The sequence below is a fragment of the Podarcis muralis genome, chromosome 4 (assembly GCF_964188315.1).
Source record: "Podarcis muralis chromosome 4, rPodMur119.hap1.1, whole genome shotgun sequence".
Classification (NCBI taxonomy): Eukaryota; Metazoa; Chordata; class Lepidosauria; order Squamata; family Lacertidae; genus Podarcis; species Podarcis muralis.
Window position 1 is genome coordinate 52,987,121 of NC_135658.1, and position 21,281 is coordinate 53,008,401.

Below are 21,281 nucleotides of genomic sequence, written 5' to 3' on the forward strand. Positions count from 1 at the left end.
TCATGAGGACTGCTGCCTGCAATGAACGGGTTTTGGGCTTGGGTTTTTCAAACAGTCCGTCATGCCAAAGGACTTTTGCCACTGAAAGGAAAATTCAAAACCAGTTTGTGATATGGCATGGGGATATGTTCAATGTCAAATACTCTACTGAGCATGACAAGCCCTTAATCCTGCTTGAACTAGTTCTTTAGTTCACAGGCAGTATTTTTTAAAAAAACCCCACACATATAATAACCACTTAACTCTATTTAAAAATGTCATTAGGTTCAGTATAGGAGAATCTAGTCATTAAAACCAAATCTTTAGCATTTTGTACCTTCAATAATTTGGGTCGCGATACATATTTAAACACTTACAATGTTCAACATTTAGCAGTATTCGGGAATTACACTCACCAATTACATATCAGGTAAATAATTGAAATGAACCAAAAGGAAAGCAAAAGAAAAGTTAGTTAAGATGTTAAATAGTAACATAATACTTAAAATTTGAAATAATCACTGTTAAACACACATTTCAAGTTAGTTGTAGTTTGAAAAGGTGAATACAATTAAGATTAAACTGCAGAGGTTTCACCCAGTTGAATCACTGCATGCACGTAACAACTTCTGTGTGTGCAGTGGAACTTCCCTTCGCACTCTTACTCTTGCCCCGCTCCCAAATCTGCTCTGGATAGTTGGGGGGGGGGGACCAAAACAGTTCTGGGAAGTGCATGGAGAGGAGAGGGAAGGGAAGCTCTGCTGCACTTGCAGATTCAGTCTATGGACACAATGAGTTAGTTGGATACAACCCATAAGAAACCACCATTCCCACATGCAAAGTACTAACAGACAAAAACTGGCAATGAAAATATTGTAAAACCTGCTGTTTAACACTTGTGCCCGGGAAAGATACAATTCTTCAAGGCCACAAGCAAAATATAGAAAACCATAGCTAAGAATACTGTATCAAATTCTGTTGTGTGATATAACACACAACCTAGGGCTGAGTGATATCTAGTTTTCAACATTGTGATATGTCACCAGCTAAATATCACAATATATTGATATAAGGATGGAACTATGTAGAAGCGAACAGTAGGGCTTGGTGATATCTGGTTTTCAATCTTGTGATATATCACCAGCTAAACATGGTGATATAGCAATATATCACAATGTCTGAAATAAGAATGGAGCTCTGTAGAGGCATTGGCTGGCTTCAAGGGTTTTCCTGCATTGCAATATTCGCCGGTGCCTGCTCTTGTGATTTGCTGCCTCTCCAGGGGAGAGCCGAGCTGGCTGAGTTAACAGGGGCTGAAGGAATTGAAAGAAGAATTGGCTGGCTTCACGGTTTTTCCCACATTGTGATTTTTGCATAGCACACGTGCACACACGTGCATGATTCACAATATATTGCCAGGTCAAAAATTATGGAACTGTTATCACAATACAGACTTCAAACTGGTTTTGGATGATATATCGATATATCACTCAGCCCTAATACACACGCTACCCAACTAAAGGCAACTTGCATGGAATTCTAGGTTTGAGTACTGGCAACTACCAGCTACTGGTGCCTGTGTCAGCATCACTATTGCTTTTTGTATCAGCAGAAGATTTTTTTGGCACTTGAACTTGAATGAAATAACTCTAAAATAATAATATCAGGACTAATAAGTTAGTGTGGGGTTCAAGGTAATAGCTTCATCTACAAAACCTAGGAATAAACCTTAATTTTGGCTCAGACATTTTAGATGAACTTTGGATAAATGAGTAAAGTTAAATAAAGCACTGCAGGGAATGAAGTGAGTGAAGTTTTTAGTTAAAACATGAAGATTCAAGACTAGTAGATAAAAACAGAGCCCGCTTCAACATTCAGTAGAAAACAGTGAGAAATAATGGAAAACTCATACCCAGACACTTAAAAGATTGGAAAATAACAGTTGTAAACAAGACACTATTTGGCCCTTGAGAATTACAATATTCAAATTTTACTACTAAAAACATTACTTACCTTCGCTTTTCCTTCAAGAGCTCCAGTTCCAGCATATATTTTACTGACTGAGTCACCATTAACAGACCACATGGAGCGAAAAACTTCCTGGAATCGAGTAACCAATTGAGGCTTTTCAGCTAAACCTAAAACTTCTAGCTGTTTTGACAGCATCTGCAAAAATGTGGAAGGCAAAACCAAAGGTAAATACAAATCTGTATTAAAACATTTTATTTTTGAAAGCTTTCATTTGGTTTGGTTTTCCCTTTTATCTGGTTAAGAAACTATAGATCATACAATTTAAATTGATATAAAGCTAACAGTGGACAAGGCACTTTACAGAATAATATAAGAAATAATTATGATTGTATCCAACACTGCTGTTCTGCTTGTGCAAGCAACTTCCTCTTGTGCAATAAAAAATTCCCCTACTCTTGCCAGCAGCCCCTTGTGTCTCTCAAAATCTGTTGCAGAGGGTTGGGGGACCTTCTGAAGCAGATTTTGAGGACATGCAGGGAGAGAAGAGGAAGAAGAAGTCCCATAGTGAGAGAGGAACACAGGTCAAGCAACACCTGAACAGTATGGGAACTTTTCAAATGTCAACATTAAAATACTACTAAAATATAATACCTTTATATTCTTACCTCTAAGCCAACAAATGCCTGCACAGAATTTGTTCTATCCAGACAATCCAAGCAGTTTGTTCTTATAGTACCACTTTGAGTTCTGTGCCAAGTATACAACAAACACACAATTTTAAAATTGCACACAACACACAAAACTTTAAACAAAACTTTAACCAAGGTACTAAACAGAAGTATGATCATTAGCCAAATACCTACCAACACAAGTTTTACCCACTATTTTACCCACTAGGTTTTTGGAGTTAAAAAAATAAAAAAGCCATGCCATAACACATTCAGATGTATTCGTTTATTTTAATGAATGAATAATTTTGAATAATGTTCTACTTTTTTTTAAAGGAATGGTATTTTGAAAAAACAACAATGATTAAATGACCTCATAAGAACTCAACTTAAAGGCCAAAAAACACATTGTCAGATTTCACTCCACGTCACCCACTGCAATCAATGCATTTTAGAAACAGTACAGTGCCAAAAGACTCTAATTTTCACTACCCCCTTTCAACTGGCTCTATGGAAATTCAAAATAAATAGAAAATAATTCTGGCTTGGTAGTACAAAATGTAGCTTTTGCTTTTTGCTTGAAGCTATGGCTTTATGAAAATGTATCAGACCATTCCTAAAGCTCAGCACTTTGGTTTTAAGGCTAGGGTGATCACATGCACCCCTCCCCCCGTATGAATAGCTCTTTTACTTGGTTTTAACACTGGTTTAACATTACTGCACTAAGATTAACAACGTATTAATCAGAACTTTCTTCAAACCCTGGTTAAATTTGGTGCAGATGCCACACCAAACTGATTAATAATAATAATAATAATAATAATAATAATAATAATAATAATAATTTTTATTTATACCCCGCTCTCCCCAGCCAAGGCCGGGCTCAGGGCGGCAAAAAGCAAACAAGTGGAGGACAGAATTTTCATTGTGGATATGTGTTACAGCTGCAGCATGTTCAGTCATTTTCCTCATAAATAAGTAGTTTCAACTTTTTTGATTAAAAAAAGTAGTTCCCCTTTTCTGACTCTTCTTTCATTTCCAAAAATGCTAAACCAGATGTATCTGCTAACAGAAGACAAGTATCCAAACCTTTGAACTTCGTTTCCATCGAAGTAAAAAAATCCACAGTCTAAGAATTTCTGGATCTGTGGTTTAAGAACGCTATGTAGTTTTTCTGCCTTTCCACCCTTGACCATTTGATGATAGTCAAAGTTCACCATTTTGATGTCATCAGCATGTTCAGAAGCTTTCAAATGGCTCTGAGGAAGTTGGTGGAAGAAAGGAGAAACAAATATATTAGCAACAAATGGGATCTAGATGTCATGGAACAAGATTTTGGGAGCAGCAAAAAATGTGATACTGCCAATTGGTTTTAACAGCAAAATGTTTATCTATTCTGTTATTGCAATATTTGTAATATATTAATTTCTAGACAGAGCTATGCTTGAAGAAAATTACATTTGAAGTGGTCCTTAATCAACTTTTGATTTACAAAATCACATTCTTTTTATTAAAAGTCAAATAACACAACATTAATGAAATTACTTACCGTATTTTTCGCTCTATAACACGCACCTGACCATAACACGCACATCGTTTTTAGAGGAGGAAAACAAGGAAAAAAATTCTGAATGAAACAGTGGATGTATCATTTTTGTGCTTCATGCTGTGGCCACAGACATGTGATCTGATGGTGAATTTGGGGTAGCTCAATGCAAAGATCCTGAGGATCCATGTGGATCCATGCTTTTTAACCACGTTTTTGCACCATTGCAGCCCCAGGCAACAGTGGGTGCGTGATTTTTGGGGGGCAGGCTGCTATGTGATCTGATGGTGAATTTGGGGTGGCCCAATGCAAAGATCCTGAGGATCCATGTGGATCCATGCTTTTTAATGACATTTTTGCACCATTGCAGCCCCAGGCAACAGTGGGTGTGTGATTTTTGGGGGGCAGGCTGCTATGTGATCTGATGGTGAATTTGGGGTGGCCCAATGCAAAGATCCTGAGGATCCATGTGGATCCATGCTTTTTAACCACGTTTTTGCACCATTGCAGCCCCAGGCAACAGTGGGTGTGTGATTTTTGGGGGGCAGGCTGCTATGTGATCTGATGGTGAATTTGGGGTGGCCCAATGCAAAGATCCTGAGGATCCATGTGGATCCATGCTTTTTAACCACGTTTTTGCACCATTGCAGCCCCAGGCAACAGTGGGTGTGTGATTTTTGGGGAGCAGGCTGCTATGTGATCTGATGGTGAATTTGGGGTGGCCCAATGCAAAGATCCTGAGGATCCATGTGGATCCATGCTTTGTAACTACATTTTAAGTGGGGAGTGAAGGAAAAACACAGAAGGGACAAGAGAGCGGTGTGCAGAGAAGCAGCTGGCTAAGAAAGCAGGAGAGAGATTTTACGGGAGGGAGGAAAGAAAGGCAAAAGTTTCCACAAACCGAAGCCAGCTTTCTCTCTCCTCCTGCATGTTTTCTGGCTGCCTGCGAGGAGCACGGAGAGGAATTAGAAGGAAAGACCTCTGCTTTCCCCTCTGCTTGCCTGGAGGGGAGGGGATTTGCCTGCTCTTTGTTCCGTTTGAGCAAACACAGCAACGAAACAGAGGAGGGTGGGCAGTAAGACCCTGAGGCAGAATACAGGAAAGCAACCACTTCCTCTTTTCAGGTTTCCCTCTCCGACAACGCACGGTTGATTTTTGCTGATTTTTGTTCCTGCGCTCCCCTAATCGGCTCCAGGGACCCCCCCCCCCACATTCGCTCCATAACACGCACAGACATTTCCCCTTCCTTTTTAGGAGAAAAAATCTGCGTGTAATAGAGAGAAAAATACGGTATATACTGAAACTGAGATAATGATTTGCCATTTATGAGACAAGATTTTCCTTTACAAAATAGGTCTAGATCATATTTTACCTGAAAGGCTTTGCTGAGCATATGCTCCCCTTCTTTTGAGCCAAGAAGATTCACAATTATTTGCTTGCCATATAGATTTTTAAGGGTATGAAAGTGCCTACAAGGTGGGGGGAAATCTATTATTATTGGATCTAGTAAATAGCATCTTTAAATCAATGAATGGAATACACACATCATATTTAACCACTTATATTGAAAAGGCAAAAGAGCAGTGAAAAGGATGAATGAAATTATGAAATCAGTCACATGAGAAAACCCAAAACCGGTATAAGAATTGTGACAACTTACATACAATGTAGAATTCACTCCTAACACAGATGAATCCCACTCAACAGAAAATGGAAATCTGGCTTTTAAGTTCATAAGAATCTCATTTTAAACCTTTCATTTGTTACTTTAGTTTAGCAATGCACATGCTAACCTTTAGTTACGGGTATTATTTAATCCAGTTCCCAGTGGGTCACTCATGCATTTAAGAACTTCGTGGAAATATTGACTACTAGAGTACTCAAAAGGAATAGCTCCTGCTGGAAGGAAAAAGGAATTTTACCTGTCAAATGCTGGTGCATTTGCTTCAAATCCTCTTGACATTCTGACACGATGAGATCCAACCTGAGACAAAATAATGTTCAAGTTAAAAAAAAAATTCATGCATTATTGTTCCACAAACCTTTTGGATGTAATCAAATCTTATTAATATAGCACACTGTACAGTAATTTTAAAAGACACAAGAGCATAGCGCTTCTGAATTAAAAAATTTTTTTTTTTACTTTCTTCACTTCTATTATAACACAGTGGTACCTCAGTTTTTGAACGTCTCCGTTGACAAATGTTTCAGAACTCGAACACCGTAAACCCAGAAGTAAATGCTTCGGTTTTCAAACGCGCCTCAGAAGTTGAACCGGAAACATGGCTTCCGTACTGAGTTTTCCATATTGAGATTTCTGTTTGGAGGCTTCCGTTTTGAGTTTTTGGTTTTCGAACGTTTCAGAACTTGAATGGTCTTCCGGAACGGATTATGTTTGAAAACTGAGGTACCACTGAACTTACAATCCAATCCTACCACTACCACCCCCTGCTCCAAACGCTGATAGCTGGGGGAGTTAGGATGGTGAGCATCTGTCTCCCTGGTGGCCTTCAGCAGTGGGCCCTGCGACTAAAGATGCCCAAACTTTTTGGGGCAGAGACCACGACTCAAAGTGCCATGGATCTTTGGGTCCCTCAGCTGTGCAGCATCCCCCACTCCAAAAAACTGTCCTCCCAACACACCCTGCCCCTCCCAGGGTTTCAGGTGCAGTGGTGGATCAACTGCGTCCAGCCAGGGTTTTGGATTGCTCTGTCAGGTCCATTTCTGATCAATCAAAATAAATAAAATAATATAAATCTAAGAGCCGACATAGTTTAAGGTCACTTGAGGCAAAAAGGAATAGGCCTGAAGCTACTTTCATTCCTGCCTGACCAAACAGTTGCAATTTAAACAATGTTTTTCTATTATATCTTACATGACACTGAATTGTATATATAACATGCTCTCCTTAAATTACTGGGCTTTGATTCTGAAAAAAGGTGGTAGAAGACTTCAACTAATATGGGGAAATGCAATTTGAAAAAAGATATAGTCCTCATACTTGTAAGCCAGGTTGCTCCCAAAATAATGGAACAGATCCACGAATTTGTATAAAGGATGACACACATTCATCTAGAAATATCACCTGTTGGAGAAATAAAACTTATTGTATTAGTTGTCTTAAGCAATTAGTTACCTTATGCAGAAACTTTGTTCAAATTATTCCATGCCATTTGCCCACACATTAAAACTTATTCTGACCCAACATCATCTAAGGCCAAAAAAAGAAATTTGAAAGCTTTGCAGCAAGGTTGATCCAATACACAATGATTTTAATGAAAAAAATCAGATCATTTTCTAGCTACATAATCTATGTATTAATCCATATGAAATAGGCAACTGTGGAAATAATATATTGTGATAAATGATGGCTTACAGTATACAGGCAATTAGTGTAATACTTAATCTGGTCTGTTGGATCTCATCTGACAGCAGAATATTTTATGCTCTTCTTTATGTTATGTTTTGATTTTATGAAACCCCTGTTGTACATTGCTTCAAAATGTTTAAATGTTAAACAATTAATACATTTTGTAAATATATAAAAGCTGAGGCTGCTGAACAGACTTTTGGGTTGGGGTGTTATTTAGGGTTCTTTGTTGGCACAGGGAGTGTTGTCGCTGATTTTTGTATATTTTGATTTTTTTATATCTTTATTTTATACTTTATTATGATTTAATAATAATAGCAATAATAATACAACAATTGTATGATTTGGTTGTGTCCTTTTGGATGTTTTATTGCTTATGACTACTTTTGTTATGTTTGTAATTATGTATTTTTTCATGCTGTAAGCCACCTTGAGCATGGTTTTATCTATGGAAAGGTGGCATACAAATAACATTATGTATGTATGTATGTATGTATGTATGTGTGTATGTATGTATGTATAAATAAATAAATAATGTATATTTTCTAAACCATGGCTTAGTGAATGCAGCAGGAAAAAACTGGGGAAGAGCAAAGCAGCCACCACCGCGTCCCTGAGAACCTGCACAGCCAGGCATCCATGCTAAACTATGGCTTGGCTTAGCATGTCATGGAAAATGTGCTGATGTCTACTATTAAGATTGGAAGGATGAGATTCGCACATCTGTCTCAACAATGGTTTTTTAATTTTAATAAAGGGGTAGGTCCTCATTTTCACCAACTGAGCATTACCATTCCATAACGTGGTTATGATACAAGAAGTGCAACCTGTCTACCACAAATGTAGGGTTGGTAGCCAATGTGTTCAAGACTATTATATATGAAATAACTGCAGCTGGCAGCAGGTAGAAATCAAGTTGGGATAGCCTTATGTGCTAAATATGTAAACTAGATGTCACGCTCTGTACCAAGCAATGCATAACCCCTATTTGTATATTTTAGTGAGAATAATACAAAGCAGCAATACAATGCACAGGTCATACCTGTTCAGTTTCAACAAAATTTGCCACATGACCATCGTCATTTGTTCCTCTAACATTAAATCTGGTCCCAGCTCGTTCACAGCTTAACCGTGAAATGATGCAAGCCTTTGCTTGCTTGTGAGCTGCATAAATTGTTCTGATCTCCACTCCTCCACACATGAGACGCAACAACCATTCATCACAGTTGACTCCATAATGTTTAAGATGAAGGTGCAGTGATTGATTCCTATTGAAGAAGTGATTCAGAGTAACATTAGCTGGAGGAATTTCAATACAAAATATGAAGCATCGAAGACTAAAATATCATTGTAAACATAATGGCATGCATATATAAGCAAGTATGCTTAAGTGGAACACAGAGCCATTTTAAACAATTCTAAATTATGCAAGTCTTCTGTAATGACTTTCAAAGCAATAAATATAGTCCAGGAAAGATTAAGGGAAAACGTAAAAACAAACATTCAGCAAATTACATTTCAGAAAGTCCAGTTTCACTAGGCTGGCTAACCTGCACATTCTAGTAGCAAAGTGACAGCATAAAGAGACATCATAAATTAGAATTTCTCACAGTGCAAGCTTCCAGTTTCAGAGAAGATACTGGTTATTGAACTACAGAGAGTTTTTTGGGGAGTGGAGTTAGCATAAATCACGTAAATCTGAAACAATCATGTACATTTCACATGTGTAAAATCACCTCCAGTTGAAAAAGGATTTCCCCCTCGATGTCTGCATCTGACAATTTCATGTGTGGATGTTACAGAAACTAAATGTCACAGCCCTGGGCAGCAATCCACACCCATCTCAGATAAATATGCTGATCCAGATATTGAACAGTGTTCCTGATGTTACCAAGAGACCACAGCATTCCCAAAGCAGTACTAAACTCCAGTTCAGAATGTGTCTTTTGGGGAGGTGATACTTTTAAAAGTGTCTGGGACTCCAAAAGTAGACAAAGGGCCCACTGATTTTTCTCTATAGAAGCAATCCTGATACTCAAACTATCAGGTGATCACAGTTCAAATAAAAGCAGGGGGTTTTTGGTGGGGTCAGCGAACCCCACTTTTAAGCACAATCTCCACTATTTTTGCCAGCTTAGATAGATCTATTGTCATTAGTATATTAGAAGCAGCTTGGACAGTTAGAGATGATTCATTGAGGTAAGTGAACAGCTTCTTGGGGCTCTGCATGTTTCATGAATGTATCATGCAAGTACAAGAAATTTGTATTCTGTGCAGAACGTTGAATATTGAAAATGTTTTAGCTACAAAGGCTACTTACTTTGTATTCTGCTTCTTCTAATCACAGGAAGAATAATGGAGTCATGTAGGACTAGAATGTTATTTGGGTTTAAAAATTGGAGGCGTTATCATTGCATCCATTCCTTTGCTTTCTTTATCTTTTCCTTAGGAACTTGCTTTCTAAAAGTACTGAAATTCTTATCCTGTATAATTAATTTCACTAAATTTCAAATTCTGTCCTGCTAAACTTGTACAGAATTCGCTAAATGTACACAACCTTGAATATTAGACAAGGCATCTAATAGTTTACACTATTATAACAACAATGACCATTCTATAAAAAGAGACAGAATTCTCTGTGTATAGCTGAACAAGCACAAAACAAATATTTTTAAGTTACTAGTATCTGTGACTGTAATCATTTGAACTTAATGCGAATACTGGGTTTTCACTTCTCCTTTTAACACTTGTAAAGTATTTCCCAGAACAGCTAAGCATGAGTTTGCAAAATGGTTCATTCTGTGTATATACTGTATTTGTGTGTGATTTGCCCATATTAATACTCATAAAAACATTAAAAACCATTTTATATGAAGAAGTACTATTTCAAAAAGGTAGAACTGCAAGGAGTACTTTAACACGTGCAATGACAAGAAATTCAACAACTCAAAATACGAAGGCACACGGTATCAGACTTCCTAAAACTTATCAACTCACCAGAAGAACCTGTTATCAGTGCTTTGTTCTTGCATGCTACGGTGGGCATTAAGACTAAGATCTAAACTGACCCCAGAAGAAGACCATGCAAAATAAAAGTTTCCTGAATTCAAAACTTTGCGGACTTCAGAGATGCGTTCTTCATCAGATGGGTCACTTCGTAATGATATTAAATCAGTGGAAGTAACACGAAAAACTTCAGATTCTTGGATTTTTCCTACAGACATACATCCTGTGACAAGAACTAGATAATGTAACAATGTGTCTCCTGTAAGAAACAAACGTAAATGAACAATCAATGTATTTTAAACTTTTGTAAGGCACACTTTTGCATTTCCCTGTTTTAAGTATTAAACTTTTAAAGAGAAGTAACTGCATAATTCTAAAGTTTACTTTTGACTTTCCAGAAATTGATTTTGCATGAACAGTAAAACAGCAGTTTTTAAATAAGTGCTGGGCTGCAACCATGTCAACTTTTAGGATGGGTATGCTTATTGTTTTGTTTTATAATTACTGATAGGGTATGTGTAAACTGAAATGTTAGAAACCTCAATTCCAATGGCATATTTTAAATTTCACAGAAAAAAATTAACTTCATATCTTAAGGAAAAATATACCACCATGCCTCATATGCTTGAAAGGAACACCACTGAAGAGACAATGTAATTTACTACAAGCCCAACAATTATTTAATGGCCAGAGTCTCATGTATGCCATTAGAACTTTCAGCTTCTGATCCCCAAGGCAATCCAATCCTCTCGTCATGTTAGATGTGCCATGTCATACACATTTAATTGCCTTTCAGATACCAAAGTTTTGAAAATGATTTGCTGTTTGGTGTTGGAGAACAGGAGAGGCTATTTAGAAAACTCAGCAAGCATCACCAAGGGGGAAAGGGGGGGGGGATTCCCGCTGCACATACAAAACTAATCATCAATTTCTCAACTAATCATCAATTTCTCTGGAGTGTGGTGATCACATACCAGCAATTGTACCGGCAGCAAGATGGCATGAGCAATCTTTTAACTGTTACTGTTTTCATATGAAAAGAAAGGGCACTCCCAAAATGAGATTTACTCACCAAGATTTAATCTCAAAACACCTAGCAGTCCATATGCATCCATCACCTTGGAGTACATGTTCTTGATTGCCTCTTTCTCTGCAGATGCTGTTTATAAAATGTGAAGGATTCAAATTATGGCAAAAGAACTATACTTATGAAAGACTCTTCCACTTCATATATTCTCTCATTTTTGTATTTTCATCCATCTGCCTATGGACAGGAAGCCATGAAGAGTACTGCAGCATCCTGTTTTAGCTCCTGCTTTAACAGGTCTTTGCACAATTTCTGGCCATTACAAAGGATTGCATTAAACAAGTTTTCGGAAAATTCTACTTCAGTGAAATTCAAAGAAATGAAGTACTGCAAAAACAGCCTGCAGTTATTCTCCTGCTGCCTGTATCAGCGGCTTATATGTATAGTACAAAGATTCTAGAAATGTCATAAAACTGAAGCTGTTTGTAGGTGTACATATGGATAAGAGACAGGGGGAAAGGACTTACTCTTCTCCAGCTGAGATTAGAATCCAACTACAGATTACAAATTGACAAAAGTCATATTTCTGAAGAACAAATACAGATACAAATTTTAGTAATCACTAACTCTTAAGGTTCCAAGGGATGTGGGGAAGAAAAAGAATTTATCCTTGCCCACGACCTTCTACTCAAATATAACATTCTTCTAATCCTTATTACTGCTGTGCTAAGCCAAGATTTTGCAGCCATGATAAACTGATAGCAACAGTGAAAATCCACTTCAGTAGCAGTAGACTCACTTGTACACAATGAAGAAGTAGACCTGTGACATCGTAATCACACAAATTAATGAGGGGTTATTGAAATTTCAAACCAAATTTAAAGCATTTTTAATGGTAATTCTTGTTCCTCTAAATCAGGGGTGGATCTCCATACGCTGCTGAACTACAGCTTCCAGAGTTGCAGATGCTGGTCATGATTAGGCAGTCTTAAGAAGAATGGAAAGATGCCAGTTAAGCTCCATACAGAGCACTTTGATGAACTGAGACATAAAAGGGCATATATAGGAGACTGAAAAAGGTATATGTAACCAGGGATGTTTACAACAGTGCACCCCAAACAGGAAGGATAAGACAAGAATGAGCTGCAAGGAAATGGCAGGTCTGCTGCTTAGACAAGACAGTAAGTATAAACAAGTGAAACAGTGAAAGAAGAACTACTCAAACTCATGTTTTGCCTCAATCTTCTACCACAAAACATACTGTGTTCTACCTGAGAAGAGAATGACAAGTGATATAAGGAGAGGCTTGAACCCCAAGAGATAGAGAATCCTTAGCAACTGTAAACACGTTCAAGTCTCCAAGGCCAAATGAATTACACTCCATGGTGCTAAATGAGTTTGCAGGTATTTTCTCAAAACCACTGACTAATCTTATGAGAGCTCTTGGAGAATGAGTCAAGTCTCAAAACACTGGAGATAGGAACATTTGAGATGGGGACACAGGGAATCTGGAAAACTACAGGCCAGGCACCCCAACACAGAACAAAGAAAGGTTATTAAGCATTTGGTCTAAGGTAAAGGTAAAGGTACCCCTGCCCGTACGGGCCAGTCTTGACAGACTCTAGGGTTGTGCGCCCATCTCACTTAAGAGGCCGGGGGCCAGCACTGTCCGGAGACACTTCCGGGTCACGTGGCCAGCGTGACATCGCTGCTCTGGCGAGCCAGAGCCGCACACGGAAACGCCGTTTACCTTCCCGCTAGTAAGCGGTACCTATTTATCTACTTGCACCCGGGAGTGCTTTTGAACTGCTAGGTTGGCAGGCGCTGGGACCGAACAACGGGAGCGCACCCCGCCGCGGGGATTCGAACCGCCGACCTTTCGATCGGCAAGCCCTAGGCGCTGAGGCTTTTGCCCACAGCGCCACCCGCGTCCCAAGCATTTGGTCTATAAGCATCGAAAAACATTGCATCAATTTCTATGAGCCAGCATGGGTTGCAAAAATAAGGAATGTCAGATCAACCTTGTGTTCTTTTTGCTAAGAGCTACTAGCCTAGTATGTAATCATGGGAGTGTCACATATACAGTATATCTTGATTTCAGCAAAGCATTTGACAGGGTCTCCTATGGTTGCCTTGATGACAAAATGGTAAGTGAACTGGGCAATACTATAGCTAAGAGGCTTCCACAGCTGGTTGAGCACTTTTACCCAGTGAGCGCTCATTAATAGCTCTGTATCAAACTGGAGGAAAGTCTTGAGCAGAATATCATAGGGCTAGGTCCCACGCACTGTGTTGTTCAGTATTTTCTTAAAGACTTGAATGAGGGAAAAGCTTGTAAGATTTGCAAATGAGAAAGTTGGGAGGAATACACAGAAGACAGTATGAAGAGCCAAAAGAAAAAGATATCCTAAAATTCTGCAACACTAGGCTGCAACAACAGGTGAAATTCAACAGAAATAAATGTAAAATCCAGCATGTAAGTGCAAAAAAGAAAAAGAAAATCAAAGGCAGAATATGCTATTAAAAGCTAATGCAGACTCAGGCTGCATTAACATAGTACCTGTATAGTGTTCAGATCACAGGTAGTAAACATTGCATTCTATCTAGTACTGATGAGAATGCGTCATAAATACTGTGTCTGGTACTTGATGCCACATTTTAAGAGAGGCTGTGCTAAAACTGCTTGTGTGTGTCCAAGGAAAGGCAACGAGGGTGGTGAAGGCTCTGAAAAAGTCCCATGAGGAACAGCTGGAAGAGCTAGACATGGTTAGCCTGGAGAAAATGGGGCATAACAAGACAGGGGTCTTCAGACATCTGATGGGCTGTCATACAGGCCTGATCTTTGTTGTTCCAGAGGGAAGGACTGGAACCAATGGGTAGAAATAGGATTGAAGCAGATTTCAGCTGAACAGAAACCTTCTAACAGTAAAAGCAGTTCAACAGAGGGAAAGATTGTCTCAGGAGGGGTGGGCACTCATCCACTAGAGGTGCTTAAGCAAAGTCTGGATGGCCATCTATTAGAGATGCTGCAACTGCATCCTACATTGTGGGGGGCTTGCCAAACTAATCTGCAAGGACCCTTCCAGCTCTGCAAGTCAGGTTTTCCCCCTTTTATATTTATTCACACAATGCAACTGACATAAGACATGAATCTCCCATTCCTTCTACTCAATTGCCTCCCCTTCCCAGATTCTGCTTATAGCGGAGTGACTGATCAACTTTAAATATGATTGTGTTCTTTAAGCAAACATGTATCAATACACTTGCAGGAAATAGATCTACCATGGTATCAATAATAAATCAAAGCTGAGGTGTATACCAGAAATTTGTGAGCAAAACAACATGCATCTGTAGAGTACTGCCCAGCTATCTAAACATGACTCAACTGGACATTCTGAAAAACCCAATACACAGTATCTTGGTATCAGAATATCTAATCTTAAAGGATGAAGAAAAACAGAGGCCTGATCAGTAGTTATAAAAGTGGAAAATTGGAAGTCCTTTAAATGACAAGTGATCTATGCTTGCCTTCCTAATAAGGCAAGGTCAATTTTGTCTTTATACATTGAGACAGAATCTGATAAGTTTGCCCCCCACCCAAAGAGTAGGAGCTACTAAAGTCTAACAACTGCTCCCTATCTATCTATATTCTCATTCTATTAAAATGTTCTAAAGCTGCAATCCTTGCATAATTACTTGAGAATAAGCCCCACTGAACTAAGTGCTGCTCAGTTCTGAGTAAACATACATGAGAGTGCACTACAAAGATTGAGATATTAAATACCTACCCTACATGCATGTAAATATACCCTCTTTTGCTGTGTTAATGCATGCAGGCACTTGAACACTTCCATCCCTAGAGATTTTATTCTTTCACTTAGCTACATCCATAATTTAAATCCCTTGATGGTAGATTAGATGGTGTGTGTTAACAGAAGTGCTCAATATACATTTTAAATCTAAGTTCCTATTAAGAGCTGCCAACTGTTTGTGCAGCTGTGGCAAAAGCAGAAGTTCATGCTATAGTTCATGCTACAACATCTTAAAACACCTGCATCCTTTCCAATACAAGCCAGGCAATGCTATTAAGCCCTATGCCACTTCCCTCTAAATAAGTAGGACTAAATCTTTATCTCCATCTTTACTGGATATGTTGTTCAGCAAAGAAAAAGTTATCTATCCAGCTCATTAACACATGAAACTGTACCTTACATGCTTATGCATAGAATAACAACTTTGGGGATCTTTAATATAGAGAGAATTGTGTGACACTGAGGTTAGTGCACTATGTTATACCCAAATAATCTTAATAATATCTTGCTTTCTTGGAGGAATTAAGAAACAACATATGTTGCTATAAATTTAAATAAAATGTTATTTTACACAGAATTGTGGGAAATGAATAAAATGGTTTTGGAACTTAAAGTGTCAAGAAAGACATGCAGAATAGTAAATTGGTTAGTTGTTAAAAGTTACACAGGCTACCCAAGTTCCGGACCATAAGCTCAAACAGTTCCAGTTACACAGACAGATGGAGGGAGCAGAGCTCATCTTACATGGAACAAATGTGGGTGCTAAGGAGCCAGGAAAGTGGCGTTTTGAACAATTACATGGACTAAGAGATAGTGAGGTTGCAGAAAAGAGAAAGGTAGAGATGTTTTGCTCCACAATGTCAGAACAGGGGAGCAGTCTCCAAGGCAAAATAAGCACCGTTGAATAGCCTCCTGAGTTAAAAACTATAGTTAAGGCAGCTGCAAGATGTCCAGTTGCAGGAAAGAAGCTTCCCGACAAGAATTAGCTCTAGAGCAAAGAGTTATTATCTTAATGAGGATGCTGGATGGAAAAGGTAACTGAATGCTAATTAACTCAAGCATCAAGTAGGTTACCAGACATCAACACAAATTTCCTCACGGCAGAGTGGCACAGGGGTCATGAAGAACCTCTGGCCAGTCATAACTTAAACCCAGGTGTGCCATTTGAATTCTCTCATGGGAAAAGGCAGTAATATTTTCCTAAGAAATGCAAGTTTAGGCTTAAACCAATTACTGGTGGAAATTGCTTGTTAGAGGAAGCCCCCATTAGATATAGCAACGATTCTGGATACTAATTAGGCTTGCACTTACATTGCAGTAATTGCAAAAGTTTGTTTCTATGCATGGTTGCTATTATGGGAGAATATACTATTTAAACCAATGTTGTCTTCTCTTATATTGCAACGGCACCACACTAACTGCAGAGAGGAATGCCAAAAGAGACACCGTTCAGGGGCATGTGTAGCTTTCCAGTTGAATTGAGCTTCTAGGTTACAGGTTTGAACACAATGCTGAACTGCCTAGCTAAAAACAGATGTGAAAAGTTCTGATGTTCCTGCAGGCACACTGGAGGGTACCAGAGGAAAGATGAGCCCAAGGCTCATACTCAAAAATGCTAAACAGCCACAGTTTACCTTTACATCTGCTTATGTTACAAATAGGATAAGTAGACTTTTAAGGCAAGTCTCAAGAAATAGCAATAAATTCAAAAATGTATTACTCTGAAAAATATAGTAGGGCAAAACACCTTTAAGCAAAAAAGACCAGGAAATATTCAAAGGACATTTAGATCACTGACACAACAGATATGGTGACTCAACATTTCTTCATCTGTTTTCATTTTTTAGCATTAGGAGTTTTTTAATTAAGTTAGCCATCTGCTTGTATTTGCAGAGTTTTGCTACTTACAGAGAACAGCCACAGCACCAGACTCGAACATGAGACATTCTTCCTTGTTTCTGGCTTCTACTATCACACTGAATGGCGGTGGGTCTAGCTTATGATAGATGCGATAACCTTTACTGAATGCCATTTTTCCTTTATCAGAGGCAGAACTGTGTAACAAAGTACAAAAAAAAAGTGTTAGTGAAGGTTTCTCAACATTCAGAGACATCATTTCTAAAGCAGTGTGAAACTAACCTATGCAACTGGCACAGCTGCATTAATTTCTACTAGTGGGAACCCAAGAACTCTGCTGGAATGTGTTTTTAATATGCCTACCTTCTAGCATCCTTCCCATGATGCAAGAACTACATCAGGATTAGTTAAGAGAATCAACTTCAGTTGAATAACAGATTTATACCACAGGTAAATTGTGATAAATGTTTGTATGAAATATAAAAAGTTATGCAATGCAACTGGCTACAGTCACTCATGCCCTATTCACTTCCAAGTTGCCTCATAGTGGGCTGCCTTCAAAGACAATTGAGGGCTTTTCTGATTTGCCTAGAATGCAACTGCCTGGCTACTGACTGTAACATGACGGATCCATGTCGCTCTAGGAACATAAATGGCTGCCTTATATGGAATCAGACCATTGGTTGATCTAGCTCAGTATTTTTCACTCAGACTGGTAGCAACTCTCTATGGTTTTAGATAGATGACCTTACAAGTACTACCTAGAGATGCTGGGTATTGAACCAGGAACTTTCTGAATGTGAAGCAAATGCTCTGCTAGTGAGCTACAGCCCTTTTCTAATTGTCTATTACCTGCACTGATTACCAATTGTTTCTGGGCTTAATTCAAAGTGCAGTTATAACCTTTTAAACCTTAGCATCTTGGAACCAAAGCATTTTAAGAATCTCCTTCACCCATCATAGCAATATGCCAAACCTTTGAACAGTCTACCACCCTGCTCCATTATGTGCTACCATGGTACATTGTGGGGGGGGGGGGCATGAGGAGGAAGTCACCAATGGAATACCCTACCAAAGAAAGTATGTTTGGTGCCATCATTAGCCACCTTTTAATGAGCAACAACAACACGCCCCCTTTAATGTCTCTTTCGGTTGTTGCTTTTTTAAACAAACTGCTTCACTGGGTACTGTTCTCAAACTGGCTTATTTTTATTGTTTAGTCTAATTTTGTAATTATTTTAATTCATGCATCTGGACAGTGCATGTTGTCTGGGTTATTTATTTTTAATACTCATCCATAATAAGTGGCTGGGGTGTTGTTGTTTTTTGGGGGGGTGATTTTTGAGGAAGAATACTTTTAGTATATTTGTTTTGTTTTAATGGATTTTATTGCGTACTGCATGCTGTTCACATAAATAGCTTCACTTTGGGATTTCTTGTGTGAGAAGCAGTACATAAATTGAATTAATCTAATATTTTACAACATTATTTGTCATCTTGATAGAATGTTACTGCTTCATGAGAAAAATACAGTTCTCATACAAGCAAGTTCTTGGAATGGATTAATATACCAGTATCTAAATATTCATCAGATTCTTAATTGCCACAGTGCAACCTAAATGTGCATCTGCATCAGCTGCTTTCTGAGAATATATCCCAAGAGACTCAAGAAAAATGAGTGTAGTCCATATCTCATGACATTCCTAATTACGGTTGCATATCATATTTTGCAGGAGGATCAGCACCATGCAAAACACATACTAATGTCTCCATAATTTTAGAATGGACAAACAGGCATTAAAGAAACGTTATTCTTGACAAGCTTACTACATTTCTTTAAAAATGCTTACTCATGAGGTGATCCACTAACAGCACACACTCCAATTTGCCACTATCTTATCAATTCTCAAGCACATCTATTCACAAGTGCTACAACCTGTCCCTGTAATCAGCATGCTGCCTTGCCTCCTCCCAAGGATATCTACTTGCAAGAAGGCATCTCAAACCATATCAAGTGCAGGCTAGACATCTAACAAGTTTTCCTGTGCCTCTTCTTTGAGGCACAAAGCTGCAAACGCCAAAAGACCATTTCCCAGAAGCTCACAGCAGTGAAGTACAAGCAGAAAAAAATAAACAGAAATAAAACCCAAAGGTTATGATGGCCTATAAACCAAATGAGACAAATAAGGTCATGAGGTATAAATAGGCAAAACTTATTTTATTTTGCACTTTCCAGAAACAATTGAAGGCATTTTGTTCTGATAGACTTTATGGCTTGGATAAATGTCAACATTGTATGTTTCCTGCCTTATTTTAAATGCATTTGTTGGTTTTCTGTCCTTAACTGTTATAAATTATTTTCAGTGTCTATTGCCTTGATGGTTGTTTAGAAGGCAATTAATTAATCAATGATATTAAAAAACAATAAGAGTAACAATAACAATACCTTAAGAGTCAGATTAGGTTTGTTTTTAAGTGTAGCAAGCTTAACAACACAAATTAAGGGTTTAATATTTCATTACAATTGTGCATTCCACATATAATCAAACTGCTCAGTCAGGGCTTAACCTAAGCTAAGGATCATCAGGGCTCAGTTCTAGAAAATGATACTATATTTGCTTCAGTATGTTCTGCTACAGGATAGTTAACAAACACCTATTCTACATCCATACACAGACAGACCAGACTTCCTGGCCTCTATCAGCAGCACACCAGGAGCACATAACACGTAATTTGGCACTTGATGTCAATATTCAGCTATGAAACTAGAAGCAACCAATTTAACACCCTATTTCCTTTTATGAATTGCATTCCATGTGTATTTTATTTATTCTGTACAAGAAAGTATACCAGCAAACAGCCTCAACCGCTCCCTCTCCGTTGCTACTTATGCATACATATTCATAAACCCCTAATGATTTCTTTTTAATTGTATCCAAAACATCTTTGTTATAAGAAGAGCGCCAAGCAGTGATTTTGCTTCTAGCATTTCAATGTTTATTCCCTTGTCATCTGTTATCACGGAAACACCGCATCACCGAGTACGGTAATCGGTTGCTCAATAGAACACAACCGAGAGAAAAATGATTAGTAATCATAGCAGTAAGGGGTGGGGGGTGGGAAGCAGCGTTATTATTATTATTATTAAGCGATTGTCTCGAGCAGTGAAAGCAACACTTCGGGGATGATACATTAAAAAATACGAAGTAGTGCAGAGACGCTTCCCGCAGCCACCTGCCTTGGCAGTTCCTTCCTCCCCACCTCCCACCTTAGCCCCGCACTCGCTTGAGAGGAAAAGCGACCCCCTCGCTTCCCCAGGACCGGGGAGGGGGAGTGGCAGTCCAGCGAAGCTCGACCCCCGCTTCGCCCCGGAGGAAGAGCGGCTGCTGTCACCACAACATGCCCGGCCGCCGTTTCTACAAGGCTAGAGGGGTTCTTTCCCCCCGCTTCCAGGGGTAAAAAGAAAAAGCGGGGCGGGGCGGGGGCAAAAAGAGGAAAGCGAAGCAACCGGAAAAGGTTCGCGGTCTGCAGACAGTTATGAGGGAGCGAGACAGACGGCTCGGCTCCCTCGACAGGCACTCTGCTGCAGTAGGCGGGTGGGAAAGCGGGCAGCCGCGAGGGGAGAATAATAATAATGATAATGATAATAGGAGCCGAACCCGCGTCGCCCTCCCGGTGACAGACCGAGGCAGAGAGCCGTGTGGGTGTCGGCGCGGCTCAAGAAGCGTCCATCTTGTGCCGAGGGAACCGCTTCCCTTCTCCCCTCGCCAGCCCCGCCAAGGCAGCTCCGGCTTCCTACGCACCGCGGGGACTTAGGCTTGTCTACACGGAGGCAGGAGAAAGCGGGAAGTGGTGTGAGGATTTGGGGGGGGGGGAGGAGAGAGAGAGAGAAATATATACTGACGTCTCTCCTGCTCAGCTCAGCTTCCCTTACCGGCTCCTCCGCCACCTCCAGGGGCGCTTCTTCGTGCCGCTGCCTGAGGCGGCTGCCTCACTTCCTCTCTGGCAGGGCCACCGCTTCCGCATTGCACCGCCCCCCCCTACA

General features: G+C 39.3%; 1 protein-coding gene across 15 annotated transcripts in view; it reads right to left on the reverse strand.

Annotated features, from left to right (window-relative positions):
- Window positions 1-21,281, reverse strand: part of SYNJ1 (synaptojanin 1) — a 48,640-nt gene extending 27,359 nt beyond the window's left edge. For 8 of the 15 annotated variants that reach the window (XM_028727040.2, XM_028727036.2, XM_028727045.2 and 5 more), the window contains exons 1-11: window positions 21,171-21,280; window positions 17,288-17,433; window positions 11,613-11,699; window positions 10,532-10,799; window positions 8,577-8,802; window positions 7,166-7,249; window positions 6,087-6,148; window positions 5,537-5,633; window positions 3,708-3,877; window positions 2,616-2,697; window positions 1,993-2,145 (exon numbers count right to left, since the gene is read on the reverse strand). In XM_028727040.2, the coding sequence (XP_028582873.2) occupies window positions 1,993-2,145; window positions 2,616-2,697; window positions 3,708-3,877; window positions 5,537-5,633; window positions 6,087-6,148; window positions 7,166-7,249; window positions 8,577-8,802; window positions 10,532-10,799; window positions 11,613-11,699; window positions 17,288-17,433; window positions 21,171-21,262 (1,467 nt within the window). In that variant the 5' untranslated portion in view covers window positions 21,263-21,280. Of the gene's footprint in view, window positions 1-1,992; window positions 2,146-2,615; window positions 2,698-3,707; window positions 3,878-5,536; window positions 5,634-6,086; window positions 6,149-7,165; window positions 7,250-8,576; window positions 8,803-10,531; window positions 10,800-11,612; window positions 11,700-17,287; window positions 17,434-20,895; window positions 21,100-21,170 lie in introns of those variants that run through there. The other 7 variants (XM_028727035.2, XM_028727037.2, XM_028727048.2 and 4 more) reach the window with 3 other exon arrangements.